This window comes from Mus caroli, chromosome 6 (genome assembly GCF_900094665.2).
Source record: "Mus caroli chromosome 6, CAROLI_EIJ_v1.1, whole genome shotgun sequence".
Classification (NCBI taxonomy): Eukaryota; Metazoa; Chordata; class Mammalia; order Rodentia; family Muridae; genus Mus; species Mus caroli.
This window is the reverse complement of record NC_034575.1, coordinates 70,025,388-70,040,713: the sequence shown is the minus strand read 5'-3', so window position 1 is coordinate 70,040,713 and position 15,326 is coordinate 70,025,388. Positions and strand designations below refer to the sequence as shown.

Genomic DNA, 15,326 nt, shown 5'->3' with positions numbered 1-15,326 from the left:
ACAGGAAATGCTTTCCAGGTAATTATTCCTGGTGCTGGGAGAACCAGAGGGGCATTTAAAAAAAAAACTTTTTATTGAGTCTCTGTGAGTTTCACTTCATGTACCCCAGTCTCACTCATCTCCCCATCCCCTCATATCCACCCTCTGCCCCATAACCTCCCCACCAAAATAATAATAAAATAATTAATAATAATAATAATAATGATGATAGAACCACACAAACAATAAACAGAACAAAACAAAACATAGAAAACATCTCATCATGGAAGCTGTAGAATGTCACAGCATGTAGTATGTCACAGTATCCCACAGTATACCCCTCTGTCCACACACCCTCACTTACAAATGTTCATTGCAATGAGTCATTGATCTGGTTCGATGACTCTACCTTCTGGGACATCACTAATGTGGATCCTCACTGGGTCTCCTCCCAATCATGTTGTTGTTGTCCTGTGCCATGGAGATCCTTCCCTTTATGTGCCCCAACAGTTAACAGATGATGTAGATTTTGGCGTGGTCCAACTCAGAGCCCTGGATCCGGGCCTAGGTAACAACTAAACTGGTCAGCCCCCTGGCTTTCCCTGATCCATACCACCAAGGTGAGCTCTCCCGCATTGCTCTGTCTAGGCCACTCAGTGCCACCATAGGCAAGAGGCAGAGTCAGCTCTCTTGCTATCATGTCCTCAGGAGACTGGCTCACCAGCATCCATGCCTCCAGCCCCAGCTCCACCATGCTGCCCAGAGAGCACACAGCTCTCCCAAGTGCTGCAGCTGGCAAGGGGCTGGGAGAGCCCTCCTACACCCTCGGGGCTGCCTCACCCATACCTTCCCCAACAAGGACATCGCCACTGTGTTGCCCAGGCAACGCTCAGGGCCCACTCTCCCAGTGCTATAGCCAGTGAGGGGCAGGGGTAGCTCTCCCCCTCCTATGACCTCTGGGACAGCTCTCCCTACTACCGCAGGTGGCAAGGGGCAAGTTGGGGAGAGCATTATCCGTGCCCACTCTACCTCAGGGCAGACCAGCTCTCCCCAGCTCTTGCCTTCATGGTCAGCTCCACTACACTGCCTGGGAGAGGTGCAAGGCCCCACTCCCCTGAGTGGCACAGATATTGAGGGGTGGGGCCAGTTCTGCACAGCCCTTGGACATTCATGTGATCTAGGCAGCTGCCCAGAGCAGGACTGTCCCTGTGGTCTTTACTGATAATCTGAGGATCACCGTACTGCACTTGATAGCGAAGCAGACAATGCTAGGAAAAGAATTAGCGGTTGGCGTTAACAATGGCTGTTTCCAAGTCTACAGATTTGCTTTCATTTAAAATGTGTAGTGCCACCAAAGTTAAACTTTTATACTATTTAAGCTTGACATTTATCGTGTGTTTTAACTGTTTATTTATCCCACAGTCCAAATTTGACTGCCTGGATCCGGAAGTCCTAAACAGTCAAGTTACTAAATACGCTAAATTTGTGACCCAGCTGGAAAAGGGCTTGCCACCTAACAGTGTGGTGCCCCAGCTCAAACAGAAGGTGGAGAAAATGAAAGAAAAGGTAAGATGGGAGGAGGGGAACCGTTTCAGAACCAAGCTCAGATGTCCCGGGTATTTGTTTGCAGGAAAAAGAAATAACAGTCCAGTGTGGTTTTCTCAACAGCTGGCAAAATGGTGCAATGGAGCATTGCGATTAGAAGAGACACTTGGGGTCTGTTACATGATAGACAAAGGAGTGCCAAGATGCTGATGCCCTCAGCACATAGGCCACAAATGCACCCAATGCAAACAGCAGAGTCTGTTTACCCTATGGCACCTCACAGCTAGGCGCTATCCAGATGTATACAGTGTGGAAAAGCCCGGGAAGCCGGGTAGTCCATGGAAAGGTTTGGTTGGGAAACTTTGCGTTGCAACCAAGCCAGTCCTTAAAAGGGATAAAAGGATCAGGTGAGACTGCTGGTAAAAGGCGTTTGCAGCCAGTTGACTTCCCCATACTGACCTTGCCTGTTATCTCCCCTTTCCTTTGAGACCTCTAACAAACTCGCTGTAGTTAATTAAAAAGCTCTATTCCTAACAATGTGCACCATTTCTGAGTTTGATTCTGATCACCGTTGACTCTCAGGCGTGTTTTGTTCTGCTCATTTTTCTTCGCTGTGTGCCTTTTCGTTTTCTGTGTGTTTCGTTTGGTCGTTGTTGAAAGCCTGGCATCTTCTGCAGCAGCGAGTGGTTGCTGAGGCACGTGGTTTGCAATCTGGGAGGCGGGCATTAGTTTCCCTCTGTTTACCTTTTTGTTTGTTCTATCAACTCCAGTTAGGAGTTCAGCTGGCTTTGAGATTTGACACTGCCTTAGTCTGTCTGCCTTGCTGCATCTTAGGCTCTGTATTTTCTAGTGGTACCTACTGTTTCTCGAGGGAGATGGGCCCCAGAGGCTGTTTTCAGCTTCTTTCTCCTGGACCTACACCTTCCTTCTTTGTGGTGCCCAACTGAGAATCTGTTTCCTGCAGCTTTCCACTCTATAGTGATTATTTCACAGGACAAATGATCGCCTGGTGGGAGAGGCAGACCTCAAGATTGGCTCCACTCAGTGAGGTGTATCTCGGCCCTCTGTTCTAGCCTTCAGAGAAACATGTGACTACCAGTTTCCCCACATTTTTTAATTAGTTTGGTGCCCTGAAATTCAGTGTTCTCAAGGTAGTGATAAAATTCCTTCATTTGCATTTCCTCCTGCATTTCCTTTTCTATAGGACGAGTGGTGCTGTTTTCAACTGTCTATAAGCTGAAACCGTGTACAGCGTGTCTTGACCAATTCCACCATCATCCTCCCCTCCAACTTCTCCCAGATTCCCGCCACGCTGTCTTCCCAACCCCACGAGCTCTTTTTTCAGACATTGAGTCTGATAAATGCCACCAGTATGTTCATGGGTCTAGGATGGCCCAGTGTAGCGTGGGTGACCCATGCAGGCCCACATTCCTGCTCTCAGCAGCCAGCAGCTAGCACCATGACCCCCTCCCTGACCCATGCTGGGGTGTTTACAGGCTGGTTCATAGGTAGGTCTGGCGCATGTGCTTTTTTACAGAGGCAACACCTCTGAAAATGTCTGTTTTCCAGCTTCCTGTAATCATTGACTTGAGGAACCCAACCCTGAAAGCCCGGCACTGGGCAGCCATTGAGCAAACCGTTGATGCCCTCCTAGTGGACACTGAAATCCCGCTGACCTTGGAAAGGCTGTCCGAACTGCACGTCTTTGATTTTGCTCAAGAAATCCAAGACATATCTGGGCAGGCTTCTGGGGAAGCTGCCTTAGAGATAATTCTTAAGAAGGTAAATCATGGAGAAGCCAGACATGGTGGCATGGCTCTCTCGTGCCCCGTTTTAGCACCAGGGAAATGGAGCCAGGTAGATGGACCCCTGGGGCTTGTGGGACAGCCAAACTAGCCTACTTACAAAGTTCCAGCCCAATAAGAAGCTATGGCAATAAATAAATAAAACAAAGCAAGGAAATGACACTGACCTTTGGCCTCCCATGTGCACATGTGTGCATATGTGCCTACATACACCTACTCACACACATAAACACACTTATGTATACACATACAAAATGAGAATGTAAAGGCTTTAGGTTACAACATGAAGACTACTAATATCTGTGTTATCTGGGTAGAGTTTTCAACATGACAAGCAACAGCCTCCATTGTCTTCTTGCACGTTCCACTTGATATTATATATTCATCCTATAGCCTAACCAGAACTCAACAGGAGCAAGGCCAGCTGTGTGCCAGCTTTTATAAAGAACTGTATGCCAGAGATTTTTTATTTATTTACAGAAAAATATGTTATTTTCTGAACTCCCAGAGAAGGCTAATTGCCTTCAAATACATTAAGAAGAATTTCCTACTTACAGTACCATCTCCTTATCCTAATAATGCATGCCTGCCTGCCAGGTATCTAAATAAAAAGACCATTTTCCTTCCCCTAGAAGCGTCAGGTGCACATGATCATCAGCATTTCATCTGTACTAAGAGTAGTCAACTGAAACCAAGAAAATCTGTGGCTTCCGACCAAGAAAAGGATCTTGAGAATGGCAGGGGTCGTAGGGGGGGTAGGGCAGTTATAGTTTTCCTCATTTCTTCCCAAGTGCCTTTATTGTGCGGCTAAACACTCATGAATTTAGATACCCTAATGCTTAAACTATTTACAAGGTGGAAGACTCTTGGAAAACCACGGAATTTGTCATCCTTCCTCACCGTGACTCCAAGGACGTATTTATTCTGGGTGGCACAGATGACATACAGGTATGTAATTGGGTTATGGGAAATCAGGGATGGGAGCTCATGCCTGTAATTGCAACATTTGGGAAACAATGGCAGGAGGATTACTATAAGTTCAAGGCCAGCCTGAGCTACTTAGCAAGTTCTAAGTTAGCCAGGGATAGATAATAAGACTGTCTCAAAATAAAGAAGAAAAGAACTGGAGGGGGAGGAGAGCAAGTTTGTGATAAAAAGTCCTGACCATACCATCCTGCAGCTTCTGTGAAAGACTAAGGTAAGGAAATGAACTATGAGTCACTAAGGAAGAACTAACTTGGAAAACAAGATGTAAATAATTGACACAAATGCTTATTTACAAATATTTACCAAAGTAATAAAATGATGTGTGTATGTGTGTGTGTGTGTGTGTGTGTGTGTGTGTGTGTGTGTGTGTGTGTGTAGGAGTTCCAGGCCTATAGCTGAGGAATTAATTAAAATAACGTGATCAGTTATATGCAAAGAGGTAGTAGAGTCTTTCCTCCATCAGATCAGCCAGGACAACCGACATTAAAGATGGGAGGTGGAGAACGGGGTAGGGGGTACTTCAAACACAGCAAGATAACAGGAGCGAGCAGTTCGAGTGCACAGCAGGCTGAGACATTAAATTCGATGTTGTCTGTTCAGGTGGATAAAATCTAACCCATGTACTTTGAGCATTAATTCACTTAAAATCTAAAAGCAAAGGGAAGGGGTCCCACAGCCCAACTTAAAAGGCAAAGCCATAGTATAAGAATGGCCACAAGGCAGAAATACAGATGAAATTGTTGGTAGAGGGCAAATCAGACATCATTCTATGCATGCAGGTGGGCAAGCCAAGTTAAGGGCCAGTTGGCGGGGCTGCAATGAATGACTCGATGTTTCAGACCAACACATTGTTTTAAAATTGACATGTTTTATGAGGGATGCTGTTGTGTGTGGGGAGCAGTCGGGAGGAAGGTGCTGTGAATGCTTCCTCCAGAGGATTCAGCTTCGTCTTTTGACAGATGAAAGCCTACCAGAGTAACTACACTGTATAAAGGGGTTGCCAGTCACCTAATGTTGAGGGCAAGAGAAGAACATTAAACTAATATGCCATTAATGACTGCAGGATCCGGGGCTCAGAGACGGCTTCGTCAGTAAACATTTGCTATACCAGCATTAAGACCTGACTTCAAGTCCCGTCACTCACACTTTACAAAGCTGGGACGGAGCAGGGAGGTGATGCATGCTCACAATCCTAGCACCAAAGAGTCAGAGATGTGTGCATCTCTGGGGCTCACTGACCATCCAGTCTAAGCAGAGTCCTGGGTCCCACTGGGGGACGCTGTCTCAAACCCGAAGTGAGGAACATCATCCTAGGTTGACCTCTGGACTCCACATGCATGTGCATTTATGAGCATGCGAGTTCCTATGCACACAAGAGCATGGCATGGGCATGCATGCACGCACACACACACACACACACACACACACACAGAGTCTCTTAGTTAAGTGTCCCCTAGTGACCTTTGAGAGAATACACAGGGTTGTAAGCACAGTGAGAGAACAAGCTTCGCAGTGTCTGTGTAGGAAGCTGTAGGTGGGCCTAGATTGCTTGTTCAGATGAGTTATCCTTAAACGGGCCCTTGGGATTGCAAATACCTTGAGCTCAAGGACTCATGCGTCTGCCTGTGTCCCGGCCACTTCTCTCTGAAGGTCCTACTTGATGATAGCACCATCAACATTGCAACCATCGCCTCATCCCGGTATGTGGGTCCCCTGAAGTCTCGAGTGGATGACTGGCAGAAACAGCTTTCCTTATTTAATCAAACACTGGTAAGTAGGGGCAGTTTCAGCTTCTGCACTCTGATTTGGAGAGCCACAAAGCCTTCGGAAATACTGATTCTGCGGGGCGAGAGATGCAGCTCAGAGGTAGAAGGACTGCAGCATGTACGAAGTTCTGGGTTTGCTCCACACCACCATCATATGTGTGCATATATGTATGTGTGTGGATGCACACACACACACACACACACACACACTGTTGTTTTAATATTATATAATTCAGAAGTATAGGATTTAATTGTTGACATCTTATTATGCTCAGAATGAGAAGAAAGCATACATGTATTTGGCTGTTTACATCATACTGTCACTTTTATCATCATTGGTAAATTATTTTGATAGGCGAAAAAATATCACAAAATTAGAGTTATACATTTGTTAGCAGCATAATTATTAGTTAAGTACAATACATCTGGAGTCCCATAGTTGTGTGGGTCAGGAAGTGATCCTGGCTTGTACTGGGTTCCTCTGCTCAGGGAATCCCATAGCTGTGCTATTCCTAAGATATGGCAATCTGGATAACTCCTCATTAAGACTCTCTCCCTGGATGGTCCTAGGCTGGGCTTGTATGTGTTTGGGAGTCATCATGAACCTGTAGCCCACCTGGCCTTCAAACTTCTGCAGGAGATCATCTTGCCTCCCAACAGAATGCTTCCTCTACACATTTTAAGCATGGGTCATGGGACCCCTCTGACCTTCCACACAGCTGACTCATCTTCAGTGGAAAGAGGGGGTGGAGTCAGGCTGGACAGAATCTTGGGCTCTTTTAGGAAATTTTGTTTCGAAGAACTTATGGGGAGATATAAGCCTCTCCCAAGGAAAAGATGTAGTAATTCCCAAAGCCACAATCTCCAGTCTAACCAGTGATTATCTGGTTGGAAGCTCCAGGTTGACAGTCCCATGTTTTTCTCCAGGAAGAGTGGCTGAACTGTCAGAGAAACTGGCTCTACCTAGAAAGCATCTTTAATGCCCCAGACATTCAGAGGCAGCTGCCTGCAGAAGCCAAGATGTTCCTTCAGGTGGATAAGTCATGGAAGGAAATCATGAGGAAGGTCAACCGGCTGCCTAACGCTCTCCGGGCTGCGACTCAGCCAGGTAGAAACCCCAAGGCAAACAAGTAGAACACGGAGGCTCCCTGCTTGTCCGACATGTGCGCCACCTCTAAAGATCTCACTGGCCAGTTTCGGCTTGTTCGAGAGAACGAATTAAAAATATTACCACTTACGCACCTGGCAGTAGTGGACAGACACACCTTTGATCCCAGCACACAGGAGACAGAGGCAGACAGATCTTTGTATGGCCAGCCTGATCTACAGAGCAAGTTCCAGCAGGATAGCCAGGACTACACAGAGGAATATATATATATATATAATTTCCACTTGTTGCAATTCAAGTAACAGATCGAAATTGTTTTAAAGGTTTTTCCTAGCATATAGTAATTATACATAATGACAAGTTACACTATGGCACTTTCATGCATGCATGTCATGTATTTTATCATATTCATATTCAGTCCCACTGCCCTCTCTGGTCCTCATCCCACTTCTGCTGATCCCCCTCCAGTCCCCTCCCACTCCCATGTCTTTGTGTGTGTGAACCGATGAGTTCAGTGTTGTTTACAGGATCTCGGCTGCCTTGCCGGTGGCTGCACCACTGGAGATGTCACATCCTCCCACAGCATCGGGGTTGGAATGTTTTAACAGTGTATACTCACTGAGGTTTACACTCTATACCAAAGCCTTGGACAGCTGGCTTGTCCTATGGCTAATGGCAGCATGTGACTCTGATGGGCCATAGTCTCAGACACCGTCCCTGCCTCGCAAAGGCAACTTTGTGAGCTATGTTCGTTGCCCAGAGATTCTTACAGAATTTATCAGTTGATAAATGGGAACAGTCTTTTGAAATAAAAAAGAATATGATTCCAAAATACATCTGGCCTTAAAGGTTTCAAATAAAGTAGTATACACCTGTAATAAATCTGATTCCAGCTGATGATAAAGCCATGGAAAATATTAAAGTAGAATAAGGGAGTGGCTATGGGCTAGTATGTGTGTGTATGTGTTTGCATGCATAAAAGCGTGAATGTATGTGTCCATGTGTGTATGTGTGTATGTATATATGTATGTGTGCATGTGTAAATGTGTGTATGTATATATCTGTGCATGTATGTGCATGTGTATATATGTGTGTATGTGTGTGTATGTATGTACATACATGTGTATGTGTGTATATGTGCATTCATGTCTGTATGCATGCATATATTATGTGTTCATGTGTGTATATGTGTGCATGTGTTCACGTATGTGTACATGCATGTGTTTATGTTTGTGTATATGTGTGTGTCTATGTATATATGTGTATGTATGTAAACATTTATGTATATATATATTGTTTGTGTGTATATACGAGTGTGTGTGTTGTGTGTGTTTGTGTTATTGGACTTTTCAATAAAATGGCTTTTGAGCAGAAACTTTCAGGAAAGAGTGAGTAAAAGTTTCTTTGGCCCAGAAGGAGAATTGTTGATGGCAGAGGAAGAATAAAGAATGATGTGAGGTCCCTAAGGTACACACATGCTTATTAGAACGTTGCCAGATGGAGTCCCATCTGGGCTGGAGTGGAGCGCTTAGAGATTGATTGAGTCTTGCTTAGGACACAAGGCTAAGACCAGTGTGTGTAAGTGGGTGGCTGGCCACTAGATGGCGCTGTTGACCATATAGGTTCTCAGAAGACACAGATCTGGGATTTGAGTCTTGGGCAGGTAGGAAAGCAGGCAATGTGATCAGTATCAAAGGTACAAAGATGAAGAGTCATGGAAGCCACTGCCTAAGGAGTTCCAGTTTAATAATGAAGAATAATAGCATCACCACACCTAGCACTTAACCATGACAGAAAACATGCCAATAAGAAGCTGACAAGGAGGGGCTGGAGAAATGGGTTAGTGTTAAAAGCACTAACTGTTCTTCCAGAAGAATGGGGTTCAAATCTTAGCACCCACATGGCAGCTCACAACTGTCTATAACTCCAACATCTGACACCTTCACACAGACACACATGCAGGCAAAACACCAATGCTCAGAAAATGTAAAAATAAATAAGTAAATTAATTAACATTTTATAAAAGGAGAGTGGCAAAGAATAGGGAGGTTCTAAGACACTGGCTCACGGCCCCCTAAAAGCAGAGGATGCCTGCCAAGATTATTTTAAATTAAAAGCACTGTTCTAGCGAGGTAAATATTAGAAGATTACAATCAACTAAGTGTAACAATTCTTGGGCTGGGAGATGGTTTAGCAGTTAAAGTAATGGCCACACAAGTAAGAAGACTGGAGTTCAGATCTCCAGAATCTGCTCAGATACAGGGTGATGGTTGTGGCTCACACGTCATCCATCCCTGAAAAGTATTATAAAACCTGAAGGCAGAGACAGGGAATACCCAGAGTGAGCTAAGCAAATCGAGATGGGAACTCTGGGTTTGGCTGAGAGACCCTGCCTAAAAAAAAAAAAAAAAAAGGGTGAAGGAACCATTAAGGAAGAGTCTTCATATCAGTGCCAGGCCTTGACTACACAGACACGTACATAACTGCCCGCCCACAGACACACATACACACCCACACACATAGACACACACATATACATGTGCTCCTGCAAACGTGTACATACCACATACATATCACAACATGAAAAGGAGAATTTTTTTTAAAAAAACTAGGCTTTTCTAACACTACTCCCATTTTATTATTCATTATTCTACCAAACAAAACAAAGACTTTTAAAATGTTAATATCTTTTGCTTTCATTTGAAATCATATTCTCTATTTTAATACAATTTGGCCAACTTTTTTTTTTTAAATATAGGACTTCTGGAGACTTTTCAAAACAATAACGCATTACTTGACCAAATTCAGAAATGTCTGGAGGCATATTTAGAGTCAAAGAGAGTTATCTTCCCAAGGTAAGTTAAAAAAACAACAACAACAACCTGAGATGTCTTGTTGTGGAGCAGATCGATTGGGGATGCAGATCACACCCTCAGACAGCAGAGACCTGGAGAGGAGAGGAGGATGCCCACGCTCCCCTCCCTGCAGACTTGCTTCAGACCTTTGGGCAAATATTGAGCTTTGATAATGCTCAGAGTGGAGGAGAGCAAAGCTGTCTCTGCTGGAGTGTACAGGGAACCCACAGAACATCACTTCCCACATCTCCCACATCCTTAGCTCTGCAGCATCTCCAGCCTTAACTCTTCTATTCCCTGTGTTTAGTGGGGGGGTCCTAGAGTCTGCACCCCTCTCACCATGAGTCCCTGTGAAGCCTGGCAACTCACTTTGCAGTGTTGTCATGATTTGGAAATCTAGAGTTTCAGACAAACCCAGGACTGAGACAATTGCATTTTTAAGGCACACTTGCATTACGTGACCCTGAGTGTGGTCAGGTACAGACAAGCTCATTCTTTACCCATTTTGCTTAAAATGATACAGAAACACATAAAAGATGCCTTATTTCTAAGTATGGCCACGGTAAGGTTGGAAATGGTAGGTTGGCAGAATCATATTCTGTCACTTTTAAGGGCCCAGCAACCACCCATCTCATGTGGCTCAAGGCCTTGGAAGACCAGCAGGCAAACAGATCAGCATTATAACAAGACCCACTGTTATTGATAATTCTTGGGAAAGTCCTTTCTGTTGTAGCTACTGGGCGTAGGTGTTTGAGATACATCATCAAAAACCTTTACAAGAACTTCTTTAGAGATACGTGGCCTGCTCCTGATCCCCAAACAAGTGTGATTAGAGGCCCGGGGCGTCCTCCTGGCAGCACCTTGTCTCTTACACGGCTACCCAAGGCTGGGCATCGGTCAAGTCAGGCTTCACCTGACTTCAAGTGACTTTACCTTGGCAGGTTTTACTTCTTGTCAAATGATGAGCTCCTGGAGATTTTGGCCCAGACACGCAATCCGCAAGCCGTGCAGCCTCACCTAAGGAAATGCTTCGACTCCATTTCAAAGCTCGAGTTTGCCCTCATGCCTCCTACAGAAGGGAAAATACCCGGCATCGATACTGAGCCAGAAAAGGTCTTCACCAACGACATCTTGGCAATGCTGTCACCTGAGGGGGAACGGGTAATGTGCTGTAGACTAATAGTTCCCTGTGGATGAACATGATCACATGTCTGGGACCCGGGGCACAGGCCTCTCATTCTCACCCTGCGCTTGCCAGAGACTCTGCTAGCCCAGCAGTTTTGAGGATAGCTGAGCTAAAACTCTTACCCTTGAGGAGCTGGAAATCTAATGGAGAAATTGTCCAGCGACTATAGAAGTCACCATAATTGTAATGGATGGTCTGTTTGGGGAGTGGACTAGCAAGAAGCAATCAAGGATTAGCCAGCTTTGCAAAGAGGAACAGTGGCTGGCCAAGAGTTTTGCCAGGATACCCGGATCAAAATGTATCATCCTCTAATGGCTTCCACAAAATAGAATCACTAGCAGGGTGACAGGGACCTTCCGTTGTATGTAAATGACTTAATGAGCTCTGCGTGAGAGTTTGTTACTTCATCTCCTCCAGAGCTGTGTAGCGCCAGCCTATGGAGAACACCCACTGAGACAATCAAGTATCGGCAGACCGAAGAGCAGGTGATTGCACAGAGGACACACACACGTATACATACACACATACATACATACATACATATTTACATAGACACATTTATAGATGCACACATGCATGCATGTATCATTGCTGGTGCTGAAGGGAAAAAAATAAGACAATTAAGGATAGAACATTAAGAAAACATGAAAATTCAAAGGCAGGTGAAAAAAGTGGTTTGGGGAATCCCAAACGAGCAGATATCTGAGTTATTAGAAATCAGAGAAAGAAGCATGAGAAGTGTGGGGGTTAATGTGTCCTGCATCTGTTCGCTCAGGGCTCTGCACTTTCCCTTAGCAGGTGCTGAGCAAACAAGCAGGAGAGCAGGTGTAGGGCTATGAGAAGCCAAGGGACCCCGCTCCAGGGGTCGGAGAGCGCAGTCTGGGGTCCCAGGGACTGCGCAGAGGCCCTAGCCATCTGGTTCTTGGGCACTCAGACAACAGAAGAGCTGAGAACAGAGTGGGGACCTGCGGGCTGGATCTAGCCTGGGGCCGAAGAGGAAAACAGAGGAACTCCGGCTGGGTCCCCCAGGAAAGAGAGTCCTTGGCTTGTTTCAGTGGGCAGCTTGGCTTGGTGGAGGCCATGACTGGGAGCACTGAGAGGCCTTCTGTGGGAGACTAGCCGTGGCTCTTTAGATGAAGGGCCGCTCCATGAAAAGAGACAGTCCATGGTTTTAAAGCATTTACTGTTATGGCGAAGAGGTGTGATGAGTGAAACAGTACCCCACTTTATCAGGGCGGGCCTGAGGTTAAATATATTTTGCAGGGAGGAGTGTCTGGGAATGGGAGCTTAATTGGCTAAGCCCTTCAGACCTTTAGGTCCTCATTAAAATGGAGATCAGTCTTGAGGCTATGTGATCTGTGGTCATGTCCTCCACCTATGGAGGGGTTTGGGGCACTGCCCTTAGGTGACTAATGGCCACAGAATTATGGAGAGCTGGAGCCTCGTGTCAGGGTCCTGGTGTCCAGGAGCGTAGCAAAACTCCTACCATCCTTTGCAGGGTCACCTGCAGGGTCACCTGGGTTTCAAACCTAGCTCAGCCAGAAACCAGACTGCCTTTCACGGTCCCACAGAGAAGTGCTGAGATGTTGACTGCACCTTTCAGCTGTGGAGACGTGTGACTAATGAGAGCAGAGCTACAACAATGCTCAGGGTCGACTTCAGACTACAGCACTGTGATATGGGAAATGATTAAAGAAATCCATGGACTCTGTGGGGGACCTTTCAAGGAGCTAGCCCTAAGAGCATGCTTCGACTAGAAAGCCCCAAAGGGCTGGGCTATGTGATGTGATGTCAAAGGCCTCCCTGTTTACAAGGCTCGGGATTTAGTTATAGAAATACAACAGGTGGACAGTTTGCAAGTCCCACCTAAGACACTCCCTTATCATCCTAATTGCCTCATAGGTTGGCCTGGGGAAAGGCCTCAAGGCAAGAGGCAATGTGGAAGAATGGCTTGGTAAGGTGGAGGAAGCCATGTTTACATCTCTCCGCCGCCTGTGCAAAGCTGCCATCGCTGATTACCAGGGGAAACCCAGGACAGAGTGGGTGATCGCTGGCCACCCTTCTCAAGTAAGGCTCTTGTTAAATTTCTCTTTGGGAGTCTGGTCTGGTGCAGATAGCACATGTATGGGGGGGGTGTTATTGCAGGTGATCCTGCACATGTATGAGGCGATGTGTTATAATATAACACATGTATGAAGGGGTGTGCTACCATATAGCACATGTATGAGGGGGCATGTTGTTGCAGGTGATCCTGACCATTTCTCAGATCATGTGGTGCCGGGATTTAACTGAGAGTCTAGAATGTGAAGATGACAACATAGAAGCCCTGGAAGATTTTGAACAAGTAAATTTTGAGGTGAGTCCTTTCCCAAAGAGGCACTGGACACGTTATCATGCAAGATGATCCCCATGTAGTTTTAATCGTGATTGATGCAAATTCACTTTATTTCAGAAGTTCTACTGTGCTGATAATGACTTCCAAAGCTTTGGAGTTCTTACTGAAGCCATTGTGTTCTGTTTTTCTTAGGGATACTTCCTTGATGTTTATTTAATATTTGTGTGAATGACTATAAACTAGTGGGGAAAGCTAAGGGGAAACTTAAGGGTTATTTATAATGATTTTCAAACATTTAGACCTAATTGTGTTTACTAGGATCAATGTGGTAGTTTGAATGAGATGTCCCCCATAGTTTTAGTATTTGAGTGCTGGTCCTCAGTTGGTAGCACTATCAGGGAAGGCTCAGGAGGTGTGGCCTTTTTAGAGGAAGTATGTCATTGGGGGTGGTCATTTGAGGTGTCAGACCTCATGCTCTTCCATGTGTATGAGTTCTCTATTTCACGCTTGAGGCTGAAGATGAGTCCTCAGCTTCCTGCTTCAGTCACGATACCTCCTCTCTGCCATCATGGACTCAGACCCTCTGAAACCGTAAGCCCAAAGGAATGCTTCCTTCTGTAAGTCGCCTTGACAATGGTGTTTTAGAACAGCAATAGAAAGGTAGCTATTGCAACTAGGATGCCTCTCACAGAAATGAATATTTTCATTAACAATTGTCAAGTGAAGCTAGCATTGTCATGCACACCTTAAAACACAGTGTTGTGGGGCAGAGACAGGTGGATCCTGGGAACTGACTGGTTAGCTAGCCAGCCTGGCATAAAGAGCAAACTTCAGTTGCAGTGAGACACTGTCAATAAAACAAAAGGCAATGGGGGGAAAACACTCTGTGTCCTCTTCTGGCTTCTGCATGCATGTGAGACTTAATATGCAAGCACAGCATATGCGCGCGCACACACACACACACACACACACACACACACATACACACACACACACAAAATTTTTTAAAGTATTGCAAATGCACAGTACAGTATTTCCAGGCTCAGTGTTGGGCACCAGACCTCTAGAACCCATTCTTCTTGCCATACTCTACAGTTTCCTGTCTGTTGAACAGCAACAATCCCCACCCCAGCCCCAGCCCTGGCAACCACTGCTCTTTTCTGTATGAGTTTGATGACTGTAGACACCTCACTACTATGACTGGCTTGTTTTATTTAACTTGATCTCCACCCAATTCATCCATGTTGCCTGTCACCTGTGACAGGATTTTCTTCCATTTCTGGCTGAATGCTACTCCATTGTGGGTACAGGACACATCTTTTTTTTCTCCACTAATCCAGTGATGGGTTTCTTTGTGCTAACTGTGGTAAATCATGCTCCTTAAGGCTGATTTTAATTCTTTGATACATGTGTTCAGAAATGGGGTTACTCAGTCATACACTAATTCTTTTTGTTTTTTAGAAACCTCCATTTTTTTGGAGAACCCTCCATACCATGTCTTGCCCACATGTCCCAACATCATCTTCCTGCCAGCAGAATACAGGAATCCCAGCTCCACGTCTTTGCCAGTGCTTGTTATCTTTTTATCTTTGATAACAAGTTTGAGATGGCATCACATTGTGTTTTTTTTAAACTTTTGTTCTTTGACAATTTCATACATGTACTTAGTGCAATCAATTTATTCTTGCCCCTGCTCTCTCTTGTGTGTCTCCCACCCCTATAATCCCCATCACACTCTTTAGAAACCCCTTTTGCACATC

General features: G+C 45.3%; 1 protein-coding gene across 1 annotated transcript in view; it reads left to right on the top strand.

Annotated features, from left to right (window-relative positions):
- Positions 1-15,326, top strand: part of Dnah6 (dynein axonemal heavy chain 6) — a 195,330-nt gene that overhangs the window by 56,170 nt on the left and 123,834 nt on the right. The window contains exons 18-26 of the mRNA XM_021164519.1: positions 1,402-1,545; positions 3,094-3,306; positions 4,185-4,277; positions 5,967-6,086; positions 7,010-7,190; positions 9,949-10,045; positions 10,987-11,206; positions 13,134-13,298; positions 13,477-13,587. Of these exons, the coding sequence (XP_021020178.1) occupies positions 1,402-1,545; positions 3,094-3,306; positions 4,185-4,277; positions 5,967-6,086; positions 7,010-7,190; positions 9,949-10,045; positions 10,987-11,206; positions 13,134-13,298; positions 13,477-13,587 (1,344 nt within the window). The remainder of the gene's footprint in view (positions 1-1,401; positions 1,546-3,093; positions 3,307-4,184; positions 4,278-5,966; positions 6,087-7,009; positions 7,191-9,948; positions 10,046-10,986; positions 11,207-13,133; positions 13,299-13,476; positions 13,588-15,326) is intronic.